This window comes from Acipenser ruthenus, chromosome 52 (assembly GCF_902713425.1).
Source record: "Acipenser ruthenus chromosome 52, fAciRut3.2 maternal haplotype, whole genome shotgun sequence".
Classification (NCBI taxonomy): domain Eukaryota; kingdom Metazoa; phylum Chordata; class Actinopteri; order Acipenseriformes; family Acipenseridae; genus Acipenser; species Acipenser ruthenus.
In genome coordinates, this window is record NC_081240.1 from 7,675,227 (window position 1) to 7,696,681 (window position 21,455).

At 39.9% G+C, this 21,455-nt stretch overlaps 3 protein-coding genes across 4 annotated transcripts; all 3 read left to right on the top strand.

Annotated features, from left to right (window-relative positions):
• The first annotated feature begins 1,920 nt into the window (after positions 1 to 1,920).
• On the top strand, positions 1,921 to 14,102 carry LOC131723033 (E3 ubiquitin-protein ligase TRIM47-like). 2 transcript variants are annotated; one of them, XM_059016337.1, is made up of 8 exons: positions 1,921 to 2,050; positions 2,658 to 3,442; positions 5,900 to 5,995; positions 6,195 to 6,428; positions 6,583 to 6,742; positions 7,062 to 7,127; positions 12,543 to 12,593; positions 13,904 to 14,102. In XM_059016337.1, exons 2-8 carry the CDS (start codon positions 2,861 to 2,863, stop codon positions 13,960 to 13,962), a joined length of 1,248 nt encoding a protein of 415 aa, XP_058872320.1. In that variant the 5' UTR covers positions 1,921 to 2,050; positions 2,658 to 2,860; the 3' UTR covers positions 13,963 to 14,102. The 2 variants fall into 2 exon arrangements, with proteins under 2 accessions (XP_058872320.1, XP_058872319.1); XM_059016336.1 differs by having other exon boundaries at positions 2,856 to 3,442; positions 13,904 to 14,101.
• A 337-nt stretch (positions 14,103 to 14,439) lies between these two features.
• Positions 14,440 to 15,255, top strand: LOC131723049 (GTPase IMAP family member 7-like). The gene has a single exon (XM_059016374.1). It carries the CDS (start codon positions 14,576 to 14,578, stop codon positions 15,215 to 15,217), a length of 642 nt encoding a protein of 213 aa, XP_058872357.1. The 5' UTR covers positions 14,440 to 14,575; the 3' UTR covers positions 15,218 to 15,255.
• Positions 15,256 to 17,331: 2,076 nt separating this feature from the next.
• LOC117968554 (GTPase IMAP family member 9-like) lies at positions 17,332 to 20,854 on the top strand. The gene is made up of 2 exons (XM_034916268.2): positions 17,332 to 17,654; positions 19,865 to 20,854. The coding sequence occupies exons 1-2, from the start codon at positions 17,639 to 17,641 to the stop codon at positions 20,557 to 20,559; spliced, it is 711 nt and encodes a 236-aa protein (XP_034772159.2). The 5' UTR covers positions 17,332 to 17,638; the 3' UTR covers positions 20,560 to 20,854.
• The last annotated feature ends 601 nt before the right edge of the window (positions 20,855 to 21,455 follow it).

The window sequence follows — 21,455 nt, forward strand, 5'->3', positions numbered from 1 at the left end:
GCTGGTTTAACATGTTACAGGTGTTACACACTGAGTGTTGGTTTAACATGTTACAGGTGTTATACACTGAGCGCTGGTTTAACATGTTACAGGTGTTATACACTGAGCGCTGGTTTAACATGTTACAGGTGTTATACACTGAGCGCTGGTTTAACATGTTACAGGTGTTACACACCAGCGCCAGTAGGCACTGAGCGCTTTTCACCTCCAGCGACAGTGTGTCACTGACGCTGGCATGCGTATCGGGTGCTTTTATATACAATTCTTATGTGATTATCTGTTGAATATGCATTTCAAATGTGATTTGCTTGCCTTATCTCAAACACATACACATTTAAAATACGTTTTAATACAATTCTGACACAATGCATTGCACTCTAATACAATAAATCTGTGTAAATTTCCAGTAGCGTTTGTACAGATTACATTCATGTGCAGATAATTAAGTCCGTGAAGGTAATTACTTGGATGATGTCACCTGCTACACATGAGCCGAAAGGACATTCCCTGCGGTCTGAGGGGAATGGTGTACAATTTGATTGAAGTGGCAGACTTTAAAACAAATCCATACTTAAAGTGCACAGTAATAATGAAACTTACATTTCTGGGAAACGGCAGACTTTAAAACAAATCGAAACTTAAAGTGCACAGTAATAATGAAACTTAAGGAAGATGCATTTCTAGATAATGGTTTAAATCAAATTAGACTTGCAGGGCCTGCGTTGCACATGTAAAGTTACCCATCATTTACCAGCTCTCTTCATCTGAAACTTGAGTTTATTTTTGCCACACAGAAAATCTCATGCATAATATAGTTGCATATCTGTGGAGCGCCCTTGCCCTACTGTTGCTCCTATTAAAGATCCTGTTAGAACAGAAAAATATAAGACATTTTGGTAACAAGAATTAGCTTCCTTTGTCTCAGTTATTCCTGCCTTTCACCGCTGGAGGTCTGGGTTCCAATCAAGAGGGCTAGGTGGCACAGACAGACAGACAGACAGACAGACAGAGAGACAGACAGACAGACAGACAGACAGACAGGGACAGACACAGAGAGAGAGAGAGAGAGAGAGAGAGAGAGAGAGTCATAGTCATACTGTACTGGAGTTGAAATATGGAAGAAGGTATCCGAGTCATTGTATAAAATAGCCATCCAATAGAAAGGCATGTACAGTACATGCGCATAGACACACAAGCACAATAAAGAGATACACATACAGAGACACGGGTGAGTGACACATTACCAAACACACGCACAGTTTACAGTAAAACAATGAATCCTATCATTTGCATTTATAGTTACAAAGAGTATGGTTGTCAGTTTTAGGTATCTATATATAAAACAAACATTTAGCAACAACGTGTTACTACTAATTAGGCTACAATGTTCATAATAAAATAAAATATTAAATAAATCAGGCTTTATTTACATAGCTGAAATTATTGAAGCTTCTGACAGAAAATAAATAAATAAATTAATTAATTAATAAATTAATAAACATGCGCTGTTAAAGTGCAGGTGATGGCATTCCTGTAGCTATGGTAACGGAGATGCTGGAGTGCACCATTGCACGTATTAACTGTACTCGTAAAAGACAGCATATCTGTAATGCAGGCAATGCAAGCGCGAATCTCATATTTAATAATTAACCGAACTGTAAATGTGTTCTCATCTGGGTTAATAATTGTGTTTAAATGATTGTAATGATAAAGGCTCTGTAAAGTCATGCAGTCATCTGTCACAGTTGGTCTTTGATAAATGTTCTTACTCCAGTGTATTGCTTTACTGTAATTGGTCAACCTTTCAGCACAGTTCCAGTGTCAGTATTTATGACGCAACCTTGGCCACTCCCAGGCTACAGTTATATATATATATATATATATATATATATATATATATATATATATATATATATATATATATATATATATAACTCTACAGTAGCTCTGCAGAATAACAGAACAGCCACACCTTCCAAGAGGGAGACTCGCATCAGAACTCCACTTTCAGAACAAAGAAGGACGCGTAAAGCGCAGTCGAGTGGTTCAAGTGAGTAACTATTGAATCGTTTATTTCAAATGTATTTGCTTATTTTATAAAATGCTACTACAATGTCTGTTCAGAAACACAAAACCCAGACATCAGAAAATAGTAGTCTAAATGACAAGTTTACTTCTTTTTACAGAATGGAAATTAAAATCAGTGATCGGGATTGTGGATTCGGAACCAATGATTTTTTTTTTTCTTTACTGTACTGGTGGGTCACGATGTGGAATTTTGCTTATTAATTTACTTATTCATATTGTTCGTTATCATAACCATGAATTTCATATGTACAGTAACACATTTTACAAAAGTACATTTATTGTATTTTAATATACATTTGTATTTCTGTATAAATACAGTATTATTATTAGAAAACGATTCGGTACAGTCAGCCAATCAGCTTCCAGTTCTAGCGAGCTCTAATACACAGTAGATGCCGCTGGAACGTCTCAGCACCAACTGTGAATCTAATTCAAAATCAACCCATGCAAGTGCTGGCCTTTTGTTTTTGACGATGTATTTTGGAGGCATTTTAGAGTGGTATTTAATGACAGATCGTATTAGTAGTTCAGACACAGACTGTTCAGTAATTGCTCCGTTTATTTCTCAGGCAATGTATACCCCAGTGAAGTTAGGTTGATATTGAATATTGGCTATTCGGGTGGATACTCAACAGTTTCTGCTCCCCCTGCTTGTCTAAACCTGGCCTCAGTCCCAAACCCCGCCTCTTAGAGCTTTACACAATTCCAAGAAATCAGCGCAGTGAAGTTTCTGTTGTGAACTTGTCAGTCTCTCTGTCTCACTGCAGCAAGAATGGCTTCAAACTTGTGGTCAGAGGAGCACTTGAACTGTCCAGTGTGTAAGGAGCTATTGAAGGATCCAGTCACTATTCCATGTGGACACAGTTACTGTATGGGGTGTATTAAGAACTGCTGGGATCAGACTGATCATACAGCTGTCTACAGCTGCCCCCAGTGCAGAAAGACCTTTACCCCAAGGCCTGATCTGTGCAGAAACACCATGCTTGCTGAAGTTGTGGAGAAATTAAAGAAGACAGGACTCAATCCTCCTCCTGCTCAAAGTTATGCTGGACCTGGAGATGTGTCGTGTGATGTCTGCACTGGGAGAAAGTTCAAAGCTGTTAAATCCTGTTTGACGTGCCTGGCCTCTTACTGTGAAACACACGTCAAGCCACACAGTGAGGTTACTCCATTAACGAGGCACAAGCTGATCAATGCCATTGGAAATCTGGAGCAGAAGCTCTGTCCTGAACACCAGAAGGTTTTGGAGGTCTTCTGCAGAACCGATCAGACGTGTATTTGCTTGTTGTGTACAGACGAGGATCACAAGAGCCATGATACAGTCTCAGGTGATGCAGAAAGGATTGTGAAACAGGTAAGGGTTTGAACCATTTCCTTGTAGCTATCCTAGAAGATAAGAATTCCCAGGGATATTTAACATGTCTGTTTACTAGGTTATACAGTTTCACATCAGATCAGATTTTGATTGTATATTAAGAGCTATTTAAAGAGCCCTAGTTTTTTAATTGCTCTAACTAAACTATGATGTACTACAATGTATTTCAGGGTGTAACAGGGGTGTTGTTACAGGTGTGGCTATCGCTGATTGACAGGAGAGACACAGGAGGTTTTCTTTGATACAAAAAACACAAAACATTCAAAACAAAACACTGCGCGAAAACAACTAGAAAATAAAAGTTAACTAAACAAGAAAGGAGGTCCCGCTCCAGGAACAGTCTCCCTGACACCTCCTCTCTAGACTTGGATGGGATTAAAATCCCCTAAACTTGTTCCCTATTCCTTCCAGTGCTAGCAATCCTGGTTAACTCACACAGTGATCCGAGATACATTTTTCCTCTTGTGTTTTTCTCACCCTGGTTAACACACGCAGTCGTGAGGATCCTACAGCAACACTCTCCTTCCCAGACAGTCTGTATCCCTGCTTGTAGAACCAGGAAACAGGCTTTTCAGATCCTTTTTAAAGGCATGTGGCCAGGGATAAGAGATAATCAATTAATCAATTAACACCTGGCCACATTCCACATCTGGATTTGAATATGCCCTGCCATTCTAGCACAAACTTGATCATCAAAAACATTATTTACAATCAAACCAAAACACACTGTTTACATGTGCAGGACCTCAGCCCTGCCTCACAGGGTAAGAAGGATTTGTTCAGCTGTTTTGTGGTGCATTGGAATTTGTAGTGTAAAATTAGCATGATTTATATTCCTAGTGTTTTCTATATGTATCTTGTGACTTAATAAAATCATAGATCAGTTTCATTGTTTAAGATATTATAGTTTTATTGGTAAAACTGTTTAAAAATGACATTCCTAGCAAAGTCAAGCAGCTAATTTAAAAACAAAAGACCAATATTATTATGATATTCAATATACAATATTAATATGATATACAGTATACAAGATTAATATGATATACAATATACAAAATTAATATGATATACAATATACAAGATTGTGCCCTTGCCCTTGCCAGGCAGTTCTTGCCAGTCTGCCCACAGTGAGAGGTGTGTTTTTGGGAGGCTTGCTTGTACACTTAAAACATTTGATCTTTCAATTTATAACCATCATCTAGCTGAGAATAATTGTTTTTATTGGTAAAGTGTTCATCTTTTTAATTATGAAAGCTCAAAGTCAGTAGAGGGCATAACTCAAATTCAAGATGGCTGCCAGGCAGAATTTGAATTTGAACAGTAGCTGAATTTGGTGTGTTAAAACACATTTTTACATGATTAAAACAGATATGTTTAAGTTAGTTAAAAACAGAATTTAAAAACCTATTTGGGATTTTCATTCGCTCACCCTACTATTCCCCTCTTTCCTTTGCTCTCTTCCACAGTGAAGTCCTTCTGGTCACGGGCTCATTCTTCTGGGGATTTTGTGTGTTTAGGCATTTTTTACATTTGTTCACAATTTGCAATTCTGTTTTAAATTCCAAGAGTGTGTGAATCCTCCCTATTGAACTGTAATATAGCTTTAAATCCCACGAGCAAGAACAACCCTCCGTTTCTAATTGTAATCTCGTTTTAAATCGCACAAGCGTGTGCAATCCTCCAATAGAAATGCAGGAATGTGCTGCCACTCAGTTTAAAGTATTCAGAATTAATCAATGATAGATACAAGTCAGGAAGGAGGTTCATTGCCTGACTGCTATGAGAAATGTTGTTTTTTTGTTATTCTTTTTTGGTTTTAGGTTATTTTATTTTATTTTTTCACATGGAAAGGGGTGAAGTCAACGTGAATTGAGTAACCATGTCTAGTGTTTTTCCGGTGTTTATTGGGTATACACTGATTTCATTGTTTTGTATCAGGGGTGTTTTATCTGTGTTTATCGATTAAAACAGAAATCAGAAGCCCTAAATATACATTAAAGAGAAAGCTGCTTCAGTTTCCTAGGTGCTTAACAAAACAAACATGTAACACATGCTAGATCAGCCATCATTCACTGTTACTAGTATGAAAAAGTGCCATCTAGTGGACAGCTACTGTGGATCAAGCGTCCTTTTGTATTGCTGGCAGCTGTGCATTAGATGGTGTTGTATCTTACTACTATACACACATGTTGTCTGATCTAGCCTGTGCTACAGATGTCTTTGGCTTGCAACTAGAACTGAAGTCAAAATATATTTGACTCAGAATTATTGCACACATTGTAAAGAGGTAAGGGGACAAGAAAACATAAAATATATTTGAACTAAAATGATTCTGTCAGTTTCAATAGCATACTTAAACAGGCCTGTGTTGAGTGTGACAGGATATCACTCAATGCCCCATCAGAAATGTCACTTTGTCACTGTGTTTCTACACAGAAGCAGCTGGGAGAGACACAGACAGAAATACAACAGAGAATCCAGGAGAGACTGAAAGAAATTGAGGGGCTGAAACAGGCTGTGGAGTCACTGAAAGTGGGTATTGACAAGAGGGGGTTATTATTATTATTATTATTATTATTATTATTATTATTATTATTATTATTATTATTATTATTAATTATTATTATAAACAGATGGACTGGAAAACATCTGCAGAAGTTTGCTGTCTATGTCTGATGTGTTTTTCATATAAATTCTAACTGTGTCTCCTCTACTGTGTACTTTCACTCAGAGATCTGCATGCATAGAAATAAAGGAAAGTGAGAAGATCTTTAATGAGGTGATCCGATCCATTGAGAAGATCCACACTGAGGTTATTGAGCTGATTGGAGCTAACGAGAAAGCTGCAGTGAATCAGGCTGAAGGACGCATGAAGAAACTGGAGCAGGAGATTGCTGAGCTAAAGAGGAGAAACACTGAGCTGAAACAGCTTTCAGAGACAGAGGATCACATCCATTTTCTACAGGTAACATCACTGCTTGTTAGAAAATCTCAAGTCCATAACTGGGACGGTTTCAGACAGACCTCTCCAATTGAATGAATTCTTGCTTTTCCCCAGGAATGTTTTGGACTCCATTCTGTTTCACTGAAAACTCCTTTTCTCCACTTTCCTGTTGTAGAATTTCCAGTCTCTCTGTGCCCCTCCTGAAGCTGGAGGCTTACCCAGTGTTACTGTCAATACAGGCATCTCTTTTGGGGCTGTGAGGAAAGCTGTATCTGAACTTAAAGACCATATTGAGGACTTCTGCAAGGGGGAATTAGTCAAAATAACCAAAACAGGTTGGTGTGAAATAGATTCATTTGGTAGAGATTTCTCAAATAGATCATGGCTTGAGGAGGGACAGGACTTGCAAGACATTAATAAAGCCCTCTTGCAGATTGTTGGCTATATGAATATTACAGATGTTTTATTTCAAATGATTTCCTCAGGTTGAAACACCCTACCTCATTTACAGTGACATCCCGAGTGTAGAGAGCAGGAAGGAAGAGAGTTTCTAAAGACATTACATGAAAAAACAAGACAATAGCATTCAAACAGAGACAGAGGGATTCACACATTAGAAAACAAATTCTATGTTTCTCTCTTTTTTCTGCCCAGTGAATAAAGTTGCAGTTTACAGTCTGCAGGCTCCAGAACCAAGGAACAGTGCTGCATTTTTAAAATGTAAGTCTGTTTTCACTGAAACATTTGATTGAAAGATGTGTCACTCCATTGAGAGAAGAGCTAACACTACAGAACAGGGAGGGGTGGAGCTTGAGGGCAGCAATTATTATTATTTATTAGTAATTGTGAAGCCATTAATCTACACTCCTCTCCAACAAGTATTGGCTCAGATGAATACATGCAGAATGACTGGGGTGGGGCATTTGTTGCCTGTTTTTCCATTCAGACCTTTCTCTCCCTAAATATCTTGGTATCCCTGAATAGATAATCATCCCATCTTTTAATACATGTACAATGCATGTGAAACAAGTTGTGGGGTAAAATGAACAGCTATCCCTCCCAGTCATCCTGTGCTGGTAGTAAATGTATATTGCAGTATCACTGCTCTTGTGGGATGGATTGCTCATTAAAATATTAGACAGATATTTGAAGAGTGGACGATATTCTCTTGAAGATATTTAGTAAGCAAGGGGTCTGAGTGGGGAAAATGGCAACACATACCCTGTAGGAACATTAAGTGAAATGTAATTGTATGCAGAGTTGCATTTGAGTAGTTCCAATTGAAGAAGTTTGATAAGATCGATGAATTATAATGAACAAAACAATCAAACAGCAAGAGAATTTAATAGCAGCAGTTTATTGAAGACAGAAAAATAAAAAGAGAGAACTTATCTAAAGTCAGAAATAAATCTCAAGTAAGAATTATAGATCAAATCTATTGATTATCAATCTTAAACATCACAGTCTAAATATACAGACGTGCTCAAATTTGTTGGTACCCTTACAGCTCATTGAAATAATGCTTCATTCCTCCTGAAAAGTGATGAAATTAAAAGCTATTTTATCATGTATACTTGCATGCCTTTGGTATGTCATAGAATAAAGCAAAGAAGCTGTGAAAAGAGATGAATTATTGCTTATTTTACAAAGATATTCTAAAATGGCCTGGACACATTTGTTGGTACCCCTTAGAAAAGATAATAAATAATTGGATTATAGTGATATTTCAAACTAATTCGTTTCTTTAATTAGTATCACACATGTCTCCAATCTTGTAATCAGTCATTCAGCCTATTTAAATGGAGAAAAGTAGTCACTGTGCTGTTTGGTATCATTGTGTGCACCACACTGAACATGGACCAGAGAAAGCAAAGGAGAGAGTTGTCTGAGGAGATCAGAAATAAAATAATAGACAAGCATGGTAAAAGTAACGGCTACAAGACCATCTCCAAGCAGCTTGATGTTCCTGTGACAACAGTTGCAAATATTATTAAGAAGTTTAAGGTCCATGGAACTGTAGCCAACCTCCCTGGGCATGGCCGCAAGAGGAAAATCGACCCCAGATTGAACAGAAGGATAGTGCGAATGGTAGAAAAAGAATCAAGGATAACTGCCAAAGAGATACAAGCTGAACTCCAAGGTGAAGGTACGTCATTTTCTGATCGCACCATCCGTCACTTTTTGAGCGAAAGTGGGCTCCATGGAAGAAGACCCAGGAGGACTCCACTTTTGACAGAAAAACATAAAAAAGCCAGACTGGAAAGCCACAATCCTTCTGGGAGAATGTCCTTTGGACAGATGAGTCAAAACTGGAGCTTTTTGGCAAGTCACATCAGCTCTATGTTCACAGACGAAAAAATGAAGCTTTCAAAGAAAAGAACACCATACCTACAGTGAAACATGGAGGAGGCTCGGTTATGTTTTGGGGCTGCTTTGCTGCGCCTGGCACAGGGTGCCTTGAATCTGTGCAGGGCACAATGAAATCTCAAGACTATCAAGGCATTCTGGAGCGAAACGTACTGCCCAGTGTCAGAAAGCTCTGTCTCAGTCACAGGTCATGGGTCCTCCAACAGGATAATGACCCAAAATACACAGCTAAAAGCACCCAAGAATGGATAAGAACAAAACATTGGACTATTCTGAAGTGGCCTTCTATGAGTCCTGATCTGAATCCTATCGAACATCTATGGAAAGAGCTGAAACTTGCAGTCTGGAGAAGGCACCCATCAAACCTGAGACAGCTGGAGCAGTTTGCTCAGGAAGAGTGGGCCAAACTACCTGTTAACAGGTGCAGAAGTCTCATTAAGAGCTACAGAAAACGTTTGATTGCAGTGATTGCCTCTAAAGGTTGTGCAACAAAATATTAGGTTAGCGGTCCCATCATTTTTGTCCATGCCATTTTCATTTGTTTTATTATTTACAATATTATGTTGAATAAAAAATCAAAAGCAAAGTCTGATTTCTATTAAATATGGAATAAACAATGGTGGATGCCAATTACTTTTGTCAGTTTCAAGTTATTTCAGAGAAAATTGTGCATTCTTCGTTTTTTGTGGAGGGGTAGCAACAAATTTGAGCACGTCTGTACGTGTCTATAAAATAGCAGGGAGCATAGAGGAGGGATCATAGAGGAGGGAGCATAGAGCTGGAAGGAGGGAGCATGGAGGAGGGATCAGAGGAGAGGGAGCAGGGAGGAGGGAGCAGAGGAGAGGGAGGAGGGAGCACACAGGAGGGAGGAGGGAATAGGGAGGATGGAGCATAAAGGAGGGAGCATGGAAGAGGGAGAATGGAGGGAGCAGGGAGGAGGGAGCAAGGAGGAGAGAGCATGGAGAAGATAGCAGGGAAAATGGAGGAGGGAGGATGCAGCAGGGAGCATGCAGGAGAGATGAGGGAGCAGGTGAATTGTGTTAATTGTGACAGGGGTTAAAGGTGCGTTCCTTAATTTTCCATTTTAAACGTTATTCAAATGCGTTTGTCTCTAGACTGATGTGAACTGGGTTAACGCTAATCAAAGTTTACCATTGTTTATATTTATGTAATGTAAACTAGATAACTCTGCGATTCAAAAGAAGCTTCTTTTTTTTACAAGGGATTGTGGCAAAGTGGCTGCTGATTAGAAACAGATGCAGAGGTGATGCAGTGCAGAAATAATCACACAAAGGAAACTGTAATCCGTTTTGGAAAAGGGGTTCTTTTTATTTGTGAACTCCCGGTCTGGCGACCAAACAATATTCCTCCGGCAATACACACCAATGTGTAGAGCACAGAAGGAAACGATAAGAAGTGGTTTGCAGACCAAATAATAATACACGTTATCCGCCCCACAATAATACATACACAGTCACTAGACCTGGGTGCGTGCAGTAGTGCTCGTGGTAGGCGATAACGATCAAACAGTGACTGTGGTGTTGTTGTTCCGGGTAGTGCTGGCCCAAGGTGACAGCTCCGGAGACGTGTTAGCCGTCTAGTGATTTACAAAAACAAAAGACAATTACTAACAGCGACAAAACAAACAAAACACTCACACTCACTCAACTCTTTTTCACAGATTATTAGGGATTTTTCCGCTCCTTCCAGTTTCTTATCTCTTTGAACCAAGCAAAGGAAAAGATTTACAATTCTTTGTCCCCTTCATGCTATCATGCATGAGCCCTTGGTAAACGAGTGCAGCTGTCTTCACTGTCTGCAGCTGCTACATCGTTTCCCTTCCGGGTCAATACGTTCCTGCAACAGAGTCTCGTCTTCTTCCAGACTGACCGACTTACCGACCCGGAGAAAGAACTGTCAGGCCAGCCCGTCCATAGACTTCCTCTCGCTGCTTAGCGCCCTCACAGGTCGGGAGGGTGATTTACAACCAAAACTCATTGTATTTCTGTCACATATCCCACTGCTCAGAGTGGAGCCGAAGGAACACTCGGCTGAATCTATCTTTCCCATTACTCCTCCCTCCTGAGAAAAATGATCTGCATTTTGATGGTCTTTCCCCCGCACGGTGTACCATGTGGTACATGAAGGGCTGCAACGCCAGATACCACCGAGTTATCCGGGCATTGCTGTCCTTCATTGTACTTAAACACTTGAGTGGGGCGTGGTCAGTGACGAGATAAAATGAGTGTCCCAGCAGGTAGTATCATAAAGAGTGAGTAGCCCATTTAATGGCCAGACACTCCTTTTCGACGACGGAGTAGTTGCATTCCCGAGGTAGCATCTTTTTGCTGAGCTACAGTATTGGGTGTTCTACTCCATTGCATTGTTCCGGAGTGGTCCCTCTGGATCCCGCCACTGCAACCTAGCAAACAGTCCTTGGAGCCGGAGAGTGAAAGCCTCCATAGCCTCATCACTATTTTATCTGCACCTAAACAATTGAGCTCTCAACTTAGCTACAACAACCCTATCTCCATATAACTTCTGTAAGACCTCCCATTCTTGAGCACTCGTGGCCCCAGCTGTAGGTGCCAATACCGCCCTCCTTGCATCCCCTTCTAAAGCACGAATGATAAAATCTACCTTCTGTCCCTCATCTAGCAACATTCAGTACGTTTACATGACAAAACTGAATCAGAAAACTGATTTTCTTAAAACGTCACTTTTCTGTGTTTACATGATTAACGATAGAAAATCTAATTAGCATTCAACTGTATACATGGACTGAAGTTTTTGGAAAACACAGTATATTTTCGCATGCAAAGTACTGTAGTAGCCTAAGTACGATTTGAAGACCGTACATTTCTGCGATAGAACAGAGACCAATCCAATATAGTGCTTTATCAAAGTGTCAGGTCTTAAATTCAAAGATTACTATCCTATACCTCTATTCAGATTCCCCACAATGTGCAATCAGCCTTTCCAACAGCACATCATGTTCTATATTACCAGTTTCTTTTGCAGACTTTTAAATTATTACGTCATTTTAAAGCTGGAAAACATTTGCTGTTTCAGTACGGGCTATTAACAAATACATACAACTTTAACAAATGTATTACTTTATCCCTAACTAGACAAATGGATGCATGCAGACTGACTACAGATTATTATTATTTTCTCTGTTTTCTAAAACCACGTGCAGGAATGAAGGTCAAAGTTTGCACATGTGCAGTACGCTATCGGAATAAGTTTTCCGAAAAGTGTGTTTACATGACATACATCTTGTTAGTTTTCAGCATTTAATCTAGATGCTGTTTTCCGAAAACTGACTTTCGGTATGTTCAGATACATTTTCCGAAAACTGTGTTTACATAACTTTTCATATCGGAATTAAGAATTCTTATGCTCATGTAAATGCACGGATTGTCTGTAGCTGTGCCTGCCAGTCTCCAAATGTTACTTCACTACCTATCCCCTTTAACTTCGGGATCCATCGAGCTCCCATAAACATGGCCATCACCATGGTTACCGCTTCTGGACGTGCTACCACCTGTTGACCCTGCCCTGGTGTGGATTTAACACCTAGATCCTGCCGACTACGCCAAAAAAAGCAATGTCACCACTTAGAGACAGACTACGCCACCTGGTGGAGAAACTATGGGCTCCAGGTCCCGTTAAAGTATGGAGGGAAAGATACTTCTGACAGGTACTGTACAGAGTATCTTACAGTGCTTAACATTTACCATTAACTTCTACTGTTTCTCTTTTCAGATTCTTTATCTAGATCCACACCTCAAGCATCAAACATGAGAGTCAACACAGGTAAGTAATTTAAATAATTGATTTTTTAATTTAAATAGAGGGAATCAGATTAAAACTGGGATGAAAATTGTATGTCGAAAGAACACAAATAAAGAAAAAAAATCAGATAAAAGTAACTTCATAAAATAAATTGACCAAAATAAAAAAAAACACAAAAACATATTCCAATCTTTGCTTGTGTGCACAAAGGAAATAAATAATTATATTAATAATAATAATAATAATAATAATAATAATAATAATAATAATAATAAATTCAGATCTTATGCGTTGCTGTCCTCAAAAGAAAAGGAATAACCAAAAATACTGCAAGCAGCCCACATTGCACTGTAGGCTGCTTCAGGAATGGTCTCTAAACAGAAGAGCAGCGCTGATTCTCTGTGATCTGTCTATCAGCTTCCCCATAGTGTCTGCCTGGTCACGAGCGCTTTCAAAATGAGACAAAGAAAAAAACAAACAGCAAATCTACTGCAAATATCTCAGTCCACAAGAATTTATAAAATAGTAAACAGTCCAAAAGCATTAAAATGGTGGAAGTTGTAAAAATGTAGAAAAAAAGAAGGGACCGGCGAGAGACGAGTCTTTCAAATCTGAGCGCTCACTCTTCCTATTACTGAGCAGGTTTTCTGATTCAGATTTTCCTCAGCTTTAAACACGTCATCCACATTAAAAAGTTTCCCCTCTCAGTTTTTACCCTGTTCCTTTACTTTACTTTCTTTGTTTCTTACTGCATTACGTTCCCCATCCTTCCTATTTTCTTAAACTACCTTTGTATAACCAATTCATCTTTCATTCGGTCCCAGTGTGTAGTTAACAAGCCATCAACATTAGTGAATTTTACACAGGGATCCTTACTAAAGATGTAATCAACCAACTGGTGCTAAATAGAAATCATCAATAAAGAAAAACATGTGGAAAAAGTTTCAATAATTAAGTGAGTTGTGAAAAAAAGTTTACAATCAGATGGTAAGAAAAAGCAAAGAGAAAACAGATTACATGTAGTGATAAGAAAAAAAGACTGGTGACACATGTACGTACCTCTCGACTGCCATGTGGTTTACAGTTCAGCCCTTGCATTCAATTCACTGGGTTGATGCCAATTCATTACACAATTCAATGTGTTTATATTCCCCGTTAATTTGGAGTGGCAGTCAGGCTGGCTTGCTGGGAGACACTCATAGTAAACACAAACACAACTGTTTACTGCATTTTAATACACACTGTCTGCAATTACTGTACTGAATACTTCTTGATGGACAACTTTATAGTCTGAACCTAGTGTTTCTTTTTTTTTCTTTTTTTTCTTCCAGTCCCTTCATTGTTCAGGTCCATCGCTGCCACGCTCAACCCTGGTGTTACAAACTGCTGACTGGCTGCATTCAGTACTGGAGTCTAACCAGATCGAGATTTAAAAAAAAAATACAAATAAAAAAATATCCACAGAAATTGCTGAACATTTTAAATGTGTATAATTCTGTTTAGTTTCTGTCAGTGCTAAAAGTAATACCTACCTCCTTGCATCCCCTTCTAAAGCACAAATGATCAAATCTACTTTCTGTCCTTCATCTAACATTTGCAATCTCAACATTGTTTATAGCTATGCCTGCCATTCTCCAAATTTTACTTCACTACCTATCCCCTTTAACTTCGGGATCCATGGAGCTCCCATAAACATGGGCATCACCATGGTTACCGTACTAGAGTCCTGTTTTACATTCAGTTTTGGTTCAATAGTGTGTGGTTAACATATATTCTATTTCTATCAACTCCTGCTAAGGGACAAAAAAAAAACATTGGGCCAGATATTCAGAAGAGATGCAAGTTTTGCAAGAGCACTTGCAAGGATTTTTTCTAATTGTTACCAGGACAAATTGTCACTGGAATGAATTGTTGTACACCCATTATTTGGGCATCTAAATATGCCAATCACACAAGTTATATATGTAATCTGAAACCTCTTTATTTATTTAGAAGCACATGAAATGAGAGCCCCAGGCAGTTCCCCTGATTTGAGGATGGTCCTGGTTGGGAAGATTGGAGTTGGGAAAAGTGCCTCAGGAATCACCATCCTGGGCAAAAAGGTGTTTACATCACAAGCCAGTGACACCTCAGTTACAAATGTATGTGAGAAGGGAGAAGGAGAGGTTTCCGGGAGACGTGTTGTTGTGGTCGACACTCCAGCCTTTGGCACAGACCTCTCTCTGGATGAAGTCACTGAAGAAAAATGCATTGCTCTGTCTGCCCCGGGACCCCACGCTATTCTCCTGGTGATTGAGATGGGCCGATTCACAGGTGAAGACAAGAGAACAGTGGAGACAATCCTGAGGAGATACGGAGAGGAAGCTGAGAGATACACGATGGTCCTTTTCACCAACTGGGACAAACTAGGAGAGAAGAAAATTAAGGAGTTCATTCAGGGAGCCAGCAAGGAGCTCCGGGAGCTTGTTGAGAAGTGTGGGGGCCATTATCACGCCTTCAACAACAAGGAAGAGAGTGATTGCACCCAGATTTCTGAGCTACTGGAAAAAATAGACAGGATGGTGGAAGGTAACAGGGGAAGCCACTACACCAGTGAGATGATCACAGGTGAAAAAAATGAGGAAGAGCAAAGAGCTCATTTGTGAAGAAATGGACGTTGAAGAGCAAGCCAATGATAAGCCAAGCAAGTATGGTAAGCTGTGTACTCTCTACCCACACCACCCTCCTAGTTAGTGGGAAAGGGTTCCTGTGCTCTCTTTCATCCAAAGGCATGTTAATAATACTGACAGCCACAAAAAAAAAACAGTCAGGACATCTCTGTTAAACCAGTGAGGGAAATAACAAAAGCACAACATTAAAATTAGGCGACTGCAAAAATGAAATGCAAGTTAAAAGTAGGACTGGGATGAACAATTAATGTAATTTATCAGCTCTGTTTGAAATAAAATTAAGGGGACCAGAATTAGGCGCAGGCAAGATAGGAAGGTAAAAACAAAGATTGTTTTACTTTTTGCATTTACTTTTTCCAAAATACTGGTTTTATTTATTTTAGCAATATGCACCCCTATTAATATAAATAATACTGACATCAGCATAAGACACGTACGCACCTCTCGACTACCGTGTGGTTTCAGTTTGAGTCCAGCCCAAACAAAGTGCAATGCAAACTGTGCAGGTGGCTCTTGACATATGGAGGCACAACGAATCTCCAAGCTAAGGAGGGCTGTTTAAATAAAAGCCTTTGTGTCTGTCCCTATCCAAGGCTAAAGATAGGAGCTACTTGCAGTACAGGGCTGTCAGTCATATCTCTTATGCTGGATCCTGGTGAATGGCCCCGCCCACTCGGGTTGCACAGCGTTCCGTAAATGGGGTGTAGGATGAAATCTTGGGACTCAGAAGTTGCTGCAATTTATTTTCCTTCCCTGCAAATAAGCAATTCAGAAGGTTATTTAACGGGGTTTTTGCCTGCTTTTACAGGACAGACGAGCACTACATTTAGCTCTTGTTAGCAGGCACGCGGGTCTGCGTATCGGTGCCTGTGAACGCTGGAAGGACTTTGCTTTTGCTTGCTTCCCGAGGGGTGTTCTCTTAGCTTTTTAATATATGTAGAGGCTGCATAATCTTTTGGTATAGTTCTGTGGGGTGAGTGGTTGGGCTGGAGAGGCTGGGTTCTTTCCCCCCCAGCGCAGTCATGCTCTGGGGGACGGGCCATGTCTCGGCTTTCATTTTCATAATTGTTTTAATATTTGGGGGGTAGGAGGCAGACACTACTGTGGCATGTGTTAATCATTTATTATTTTCCATTCATGGTTTTGCAGCCTCGTCTTATTGGGTGGAGGTGGCCCATAGCCACTTCCTCTCTGCGGCACTGGGATGCATGGAACTGTTCATGCTTTTCCAGCCGGCCTCACACAGGTAGCCATCAAGCACCCATGGACGAGGCCTCATTGCCAAATTTATCTTTCACAGACCCTGAGTGCCCATCACAGTCATCGGGCCCGAAGAGCCCATCATGATTTCCATTACACGAGAGTAGATGTTAAAACTTCATGCTGATTTGAACTCGGCTCTCGCCAAGATAAGCACCAACTAAGACGTAGCTTTACAGTAAACTAGTGTGATCCATATGTGTCTCCATCCATTTACGTTTCCTTCCATATGATGATGTAGATATCCTTCTGTCTGGTGTTAATGGCTGAAGTGTAATGCTGGCTCCAGGGATCAGCTTATTTTGCCTCCCTGGCGCATCAGCACACACAACGGCTGCAATGCTGGCTCCGGGGATCAACCAAAGTGCGGCCTCCCCAGCGCATCAGCATGACAACCGTCTGGATTGAGCTAAGTAGGGTACATCTCTGGGTTCATTAAATCTTCTGTAATTGCAATAATTCATTCATTACGGATTCTCAGAGCTGAAAAGAATTGGCTGCAGCACAGATGAAGAGACAGTGGGAAACAAAATCAGGAAGCAGAAAAATTGTGAAGAGATGAAAGTTCAGGAGGGAGTCCATGCAAAGCCTCATAATTCTGCTAAACTGTGTAATCTCTGGGCCCTATTTAGCAAATATGTGCACAGCCACTATTGCTTGTGCAAAAATGACAGCATTAGCGAACCGCTGCAATAGCGCACGAAAACGTGATTTAGAAGTCGGGTCTCATGACAGTCTGTTTGCCCACACGTGCGCCTGATTCTGATGCGCTAACTCTATGCAGATTATTTTTTGTGACTGCCTTAGGGGTTTGCAAACGTTGCTAAATAGGTTCCATCTATCTCCCTCCCTCCTAGTTACTGGGAAAAAGGTTCCTGTGTTCTTTCATCCAAAGGCAGGCCTTTATATCTGTAATGTTTAATTATACTGACATCAGGATAAGACACGTGTCACCACTTAGAAGACTATGCCACCTGGTGGAGAAACTACGGGCACCAGGCCCCGTTAAAGTATGGAGGGAAAGATACTTCTGACAGGTACTGTACAGAGTATCTTACAGTGCTTAACATTTACCATTAACTTCTACTGTTTCTCTTTTCAGATTCTTTATCTAGATCCACACCTCTGGCATCGAACATGAGAGACAACACAGGTAAGTAATTTAAAACTGGGATAAAAATTGTGTGTCGAAAGAACACACAAATAAAGAAAAATCAGATAAAAGTAACTTCATAAAATAAATTGTCCAAAAAAAAAACAAAAAAAAACACAAAAACATATTCCAATCACTGCTTGTGTGCACCAAGTCCTTCAGGATTTGTGGAAATAAATAAATAAAAAAAAACAATTCAGATCTTATGCGTTGCTGTCCTCAAAAGAAAAGGAATAACCAGAACTGCAAGCAGCCCACATTGCACTGTAGGCTGCTTCAGGAATGGTCTCTAAACAGGAAAGCAGCGCTGGTTCTCTGTGATCTATCAGCTTCCCCAGCGTGTCTGCCTTGATCTCAGTCCACAAGAATTTATAAAAATATTAAAAACAGTCCAAAAACATTTAAACGGCAAAAGATGCAAAAATGTAGAAGAAAAGAAGGGAAGTTATCCAATCTGGTAAGAGACCAGCCTTTCAAATCCGAGCGCTCACTTATCCTATTACTGAGCAGGTTTTCTGATTCAGATTTTCTTCAGCTTTAAACACGTCATCCACATTAAAAAGTTTCCCCTCTCAGTTTTTACCCCGTTCCTTTACTTTACTTTATTTGTTTCTTACTGCATTACGTTCCCCATCCTTCCTATTTTCTTAAACTACCTTTTTATAACCAAACCTATTCCTCATTTTTCATTCAGTCCCGGTGTGTAGTTAACAAAGCAGACAACGTCAGTGAATTTTACACGGGGATCCTTACTAAAGACGAGATCAACCAATTAGTGCTAAATAGAAATCATCAATTAAGAAACACGTGGGGAAAAAGGTTCATAATTAAGTGAGTTGTGAAAAAAGTTTACAATCAGATAGTGACAAAAAGCAAAGAGAATGAAAAGTACATGAATTGATAAGAAAAAAAGACTTTGACAGTGATTTGTGACAGTACCTCTCGACTGCCATGTGGTTTGCGATTCAGCACTTGCATTCAGTTCAGTGGGTTGATGCCAATTCATTACTGTGGCAAAGTGGTGAGTGGATACAGCTGAGTGCAGTGCAGAGCAGATTAATCACACAGACAATTGCTTTCAGGTGCAAGGGTGTTTTATTAATAAATGACAATGTCCAGAGCCCGAAGGTAAACATCAGTAAATAATTATGTTGGAGTGATACAGAGGCGTGTATCGCTCGTATTTTTAATCCCAGGGTTTGACCCGCAACCAAAAGTCCAGGTTTTTACACACACCAACACTAAACACAAAACGCAAGACAGTGAAGTGATATTACGTGCTAGTGGTGTAATACAGTTCTCTGTGGAATCCTGGGGTGAAAGTGATGTCCGGGTTAATGCTGGCTTTCGGTACAGCTCCGGAGCATACTACTGGTAGTCTATTAACAAACACAAGAAAAAAAAACACGGTTTTACAACGGCAACACAGACTCTTTGTAGGCTAAAACACTAATCATTTACCAAGGAACAGATCACTTAAACCACGCCCCCTATTTATACCCTCGCTCATGACCCCTAGGTTAACGAACGCATCCGCTCCTCCAATCCTCAGATACCACGTCGTCTCCCGTCCTGGTCATTGAGCTTGGGTGCCGTAGCTCCGCCCCCTTCCTAAATGACCGACTTCCACCTAACCTATGGAATAAATTGTCGTGCCATTTAATTAAATGCCCTCACAGGGAGATCTAACACCAAGAATCATTCGATCTCTGTCACAGGCATATATTGACCAGTTGATTTATTAGTCGGCAATATACAGACAATGTTTAAGTTTTAAGACTGCGATGAGGCAAAAAGAAAGTTCAGACCAGTGCGTTGTTGGAACATTTCTACATGGTTAGAATGCATAGACAGCCAATCACTGAATGGGATTAATGTGTTTGGAAAAGAGTCATTTCAAAAATCGAATTTGCAAACCACTATGTAAAAAAACATGTAGTTGAAGAGCAGTTTTATTTTATTTATTTTGTTTAATATATTTTTTCTTTACAGAAATAATTCCTACTGTTTTTAAAAGTCTATTACTTTTGAATACCCAGGCAGTGTGGTTATTTGACAACAGTGCTCTCCTATAGGTGAAGTCAGTGATGAGAGTATCTATACTTTCAGTTCTTCTAACTGAGTCCTGTGAGGAATGCATTCGTTTTATGAAAGCAGGGTTATTCCTGGCAGTGTTTCTGTCACAATATGTTTGTTCTTGTTCATTGCAGAGTTGAGGATTGTGCTGCTTGGGAAGACTGGAGTTGGGAAGAGTGCAGCAGGAAACACCATCCTGGGAAGAAGGGAGTTTGATTCAAAACTCAGCGCCACTTCCATAACTAATAAGTGTAAGAAGGGCACGGCAGAAGTTTCTGGGAGACACATAGCTGTGATTGACACTCCCGGTCTGTTTGACACAGAGCTCACTGCTGATCAGATTAAACAGGAGATTGAGAAATGTATCTCTCTGTCTGCCCCGGGACCCCACGCTTTGCTGTTGGTTCTACAGGTGGGCCAATACACACAGAGAGAGAGGGAAGCAGTGAAGATTATTTTGGGTGAGCGTGCTGCCAGATACATGATGGTTCTTTTCACCCATGAAGACAGTCTGGAAGATGGCATGACAATTGAGAAATACATTGAGGGAGTCAAAGTTGATCTCCAGCAGCTTATTGATGAATGTGGGGGCAGGTATCATGTCTTTAACAATAAAGACAAGAGCAATACAGCTCAAGCTATTGAACTGGTCAAGGAAATAGAGGCGATGGTGGAACGTAATTGTGGGAGGTTTTACACCATGGAGATGTACAATAAGGCAGCTGCATCCACCAGTCAAAATGTAGAAATGGAGAAGGGAAAAGTGAGGAAGGAAAGGCCACCGCATAAGACTGTGCAGAGCTCCAGAGATGGGTGTAATTTGATGTAATCTGTTTAACATATCTGACGTGTTTATTGAATGTCCTCTGCATAATTATTTTCTTTACCAATATGTGCTTGATTTTGTTTTCTTTTTATTTGAAACAGCCAATGATTAATAACCAATGCTTAACATTGTATTTAGCTCTATAAATCAGTATGAATTTCCTTTCAGTACACCTTATATTGCCTTGCATAAAAAAGCTAAATACAAAATGAATTCTGTGTTAGTAAATTCTGAAAAACAAATAAAAATTGTTAAGAAAATAAATGTGTCTGTCTCTTCATTTAATTGAATGTAACTCATTTCTGTACTCGGGTCCCTTGCTCACTAAATGTATTGGAATACCTGAATACATAATCTTTAAACACATGGTAAAGAATTTACAATCCATCCCACAGGAGCAGCGGCACCTCACATATTATCAATTGACTACCGATGCAGAATGACTGTGTGGGACCGATGTTCTCCGTTTACACAACACACATTCATGGTGGCACTGCCATTGCAAAAGCATGTTTTGTGCTAAATGGCTTCTCTGCATTCAAAAACAGCAGCACCTGGGAAATCTAAATCTTTCACATACTATATTCTAAATCTTTCACATACTATATTCAAGTCTTTTGAAGCCCAGCTGATCAGGTGTTATTGGTTTAGTAAAGATGTTTTGCAACATGGCTGCTAATGTTTGGGACAGATTTTTTTTCGACAATAACTGTGGCATCGAAGGTGGTCTTGATTTTCCTTGGTGGTGACTGACTGAAATAATTACATTGTGGGGGTGGGGGGGTCACAGGATTGGAGCAATAATTTGTTGTATTTTATTTGTTTGTAAAATTCACTAGGAATACTGTCCTCCCTTGCAGTTCTCCCTGATCAGGAAGTGGCTTACTCTGTTGTCTCTC

What these genes read in the sequence shown, in the direction of transcription:
- LOC131723033 (XM_059016337.1), top strand. Translation starts at nt 2,861, where the DNA reads ATGGCTTCAAACTTGTGGTCAGAGGAGCACTTGAACTGTCCAGTGTGT. An exon ending in ATCACATCCATTTTCTACAG is followed by an intron (nt 6,429 to 6,582) that starts GTAACATCACTG and finishes TTCCTGTTGTAG; the next exon opens with AATTTCCAGTCTCTCTGTGC. An exon ending in AAACATGAGAGTCAACACAG is followed by an intron (nt 12,594 to 13,903) that starts GTAAGTAATTTA and finishes TTTTTCTTCCAG; the next exon opens with TCCCTTCATTGTTCAGGTCC.
- LOC131723049 (XM_059016374.1), top strand. Translation starts at nt 14,576, where the DNA reads ATGAGAGCCCCAGGCAGTTCCCCTGATTTGAGGATGGTCCTGGTTGGG.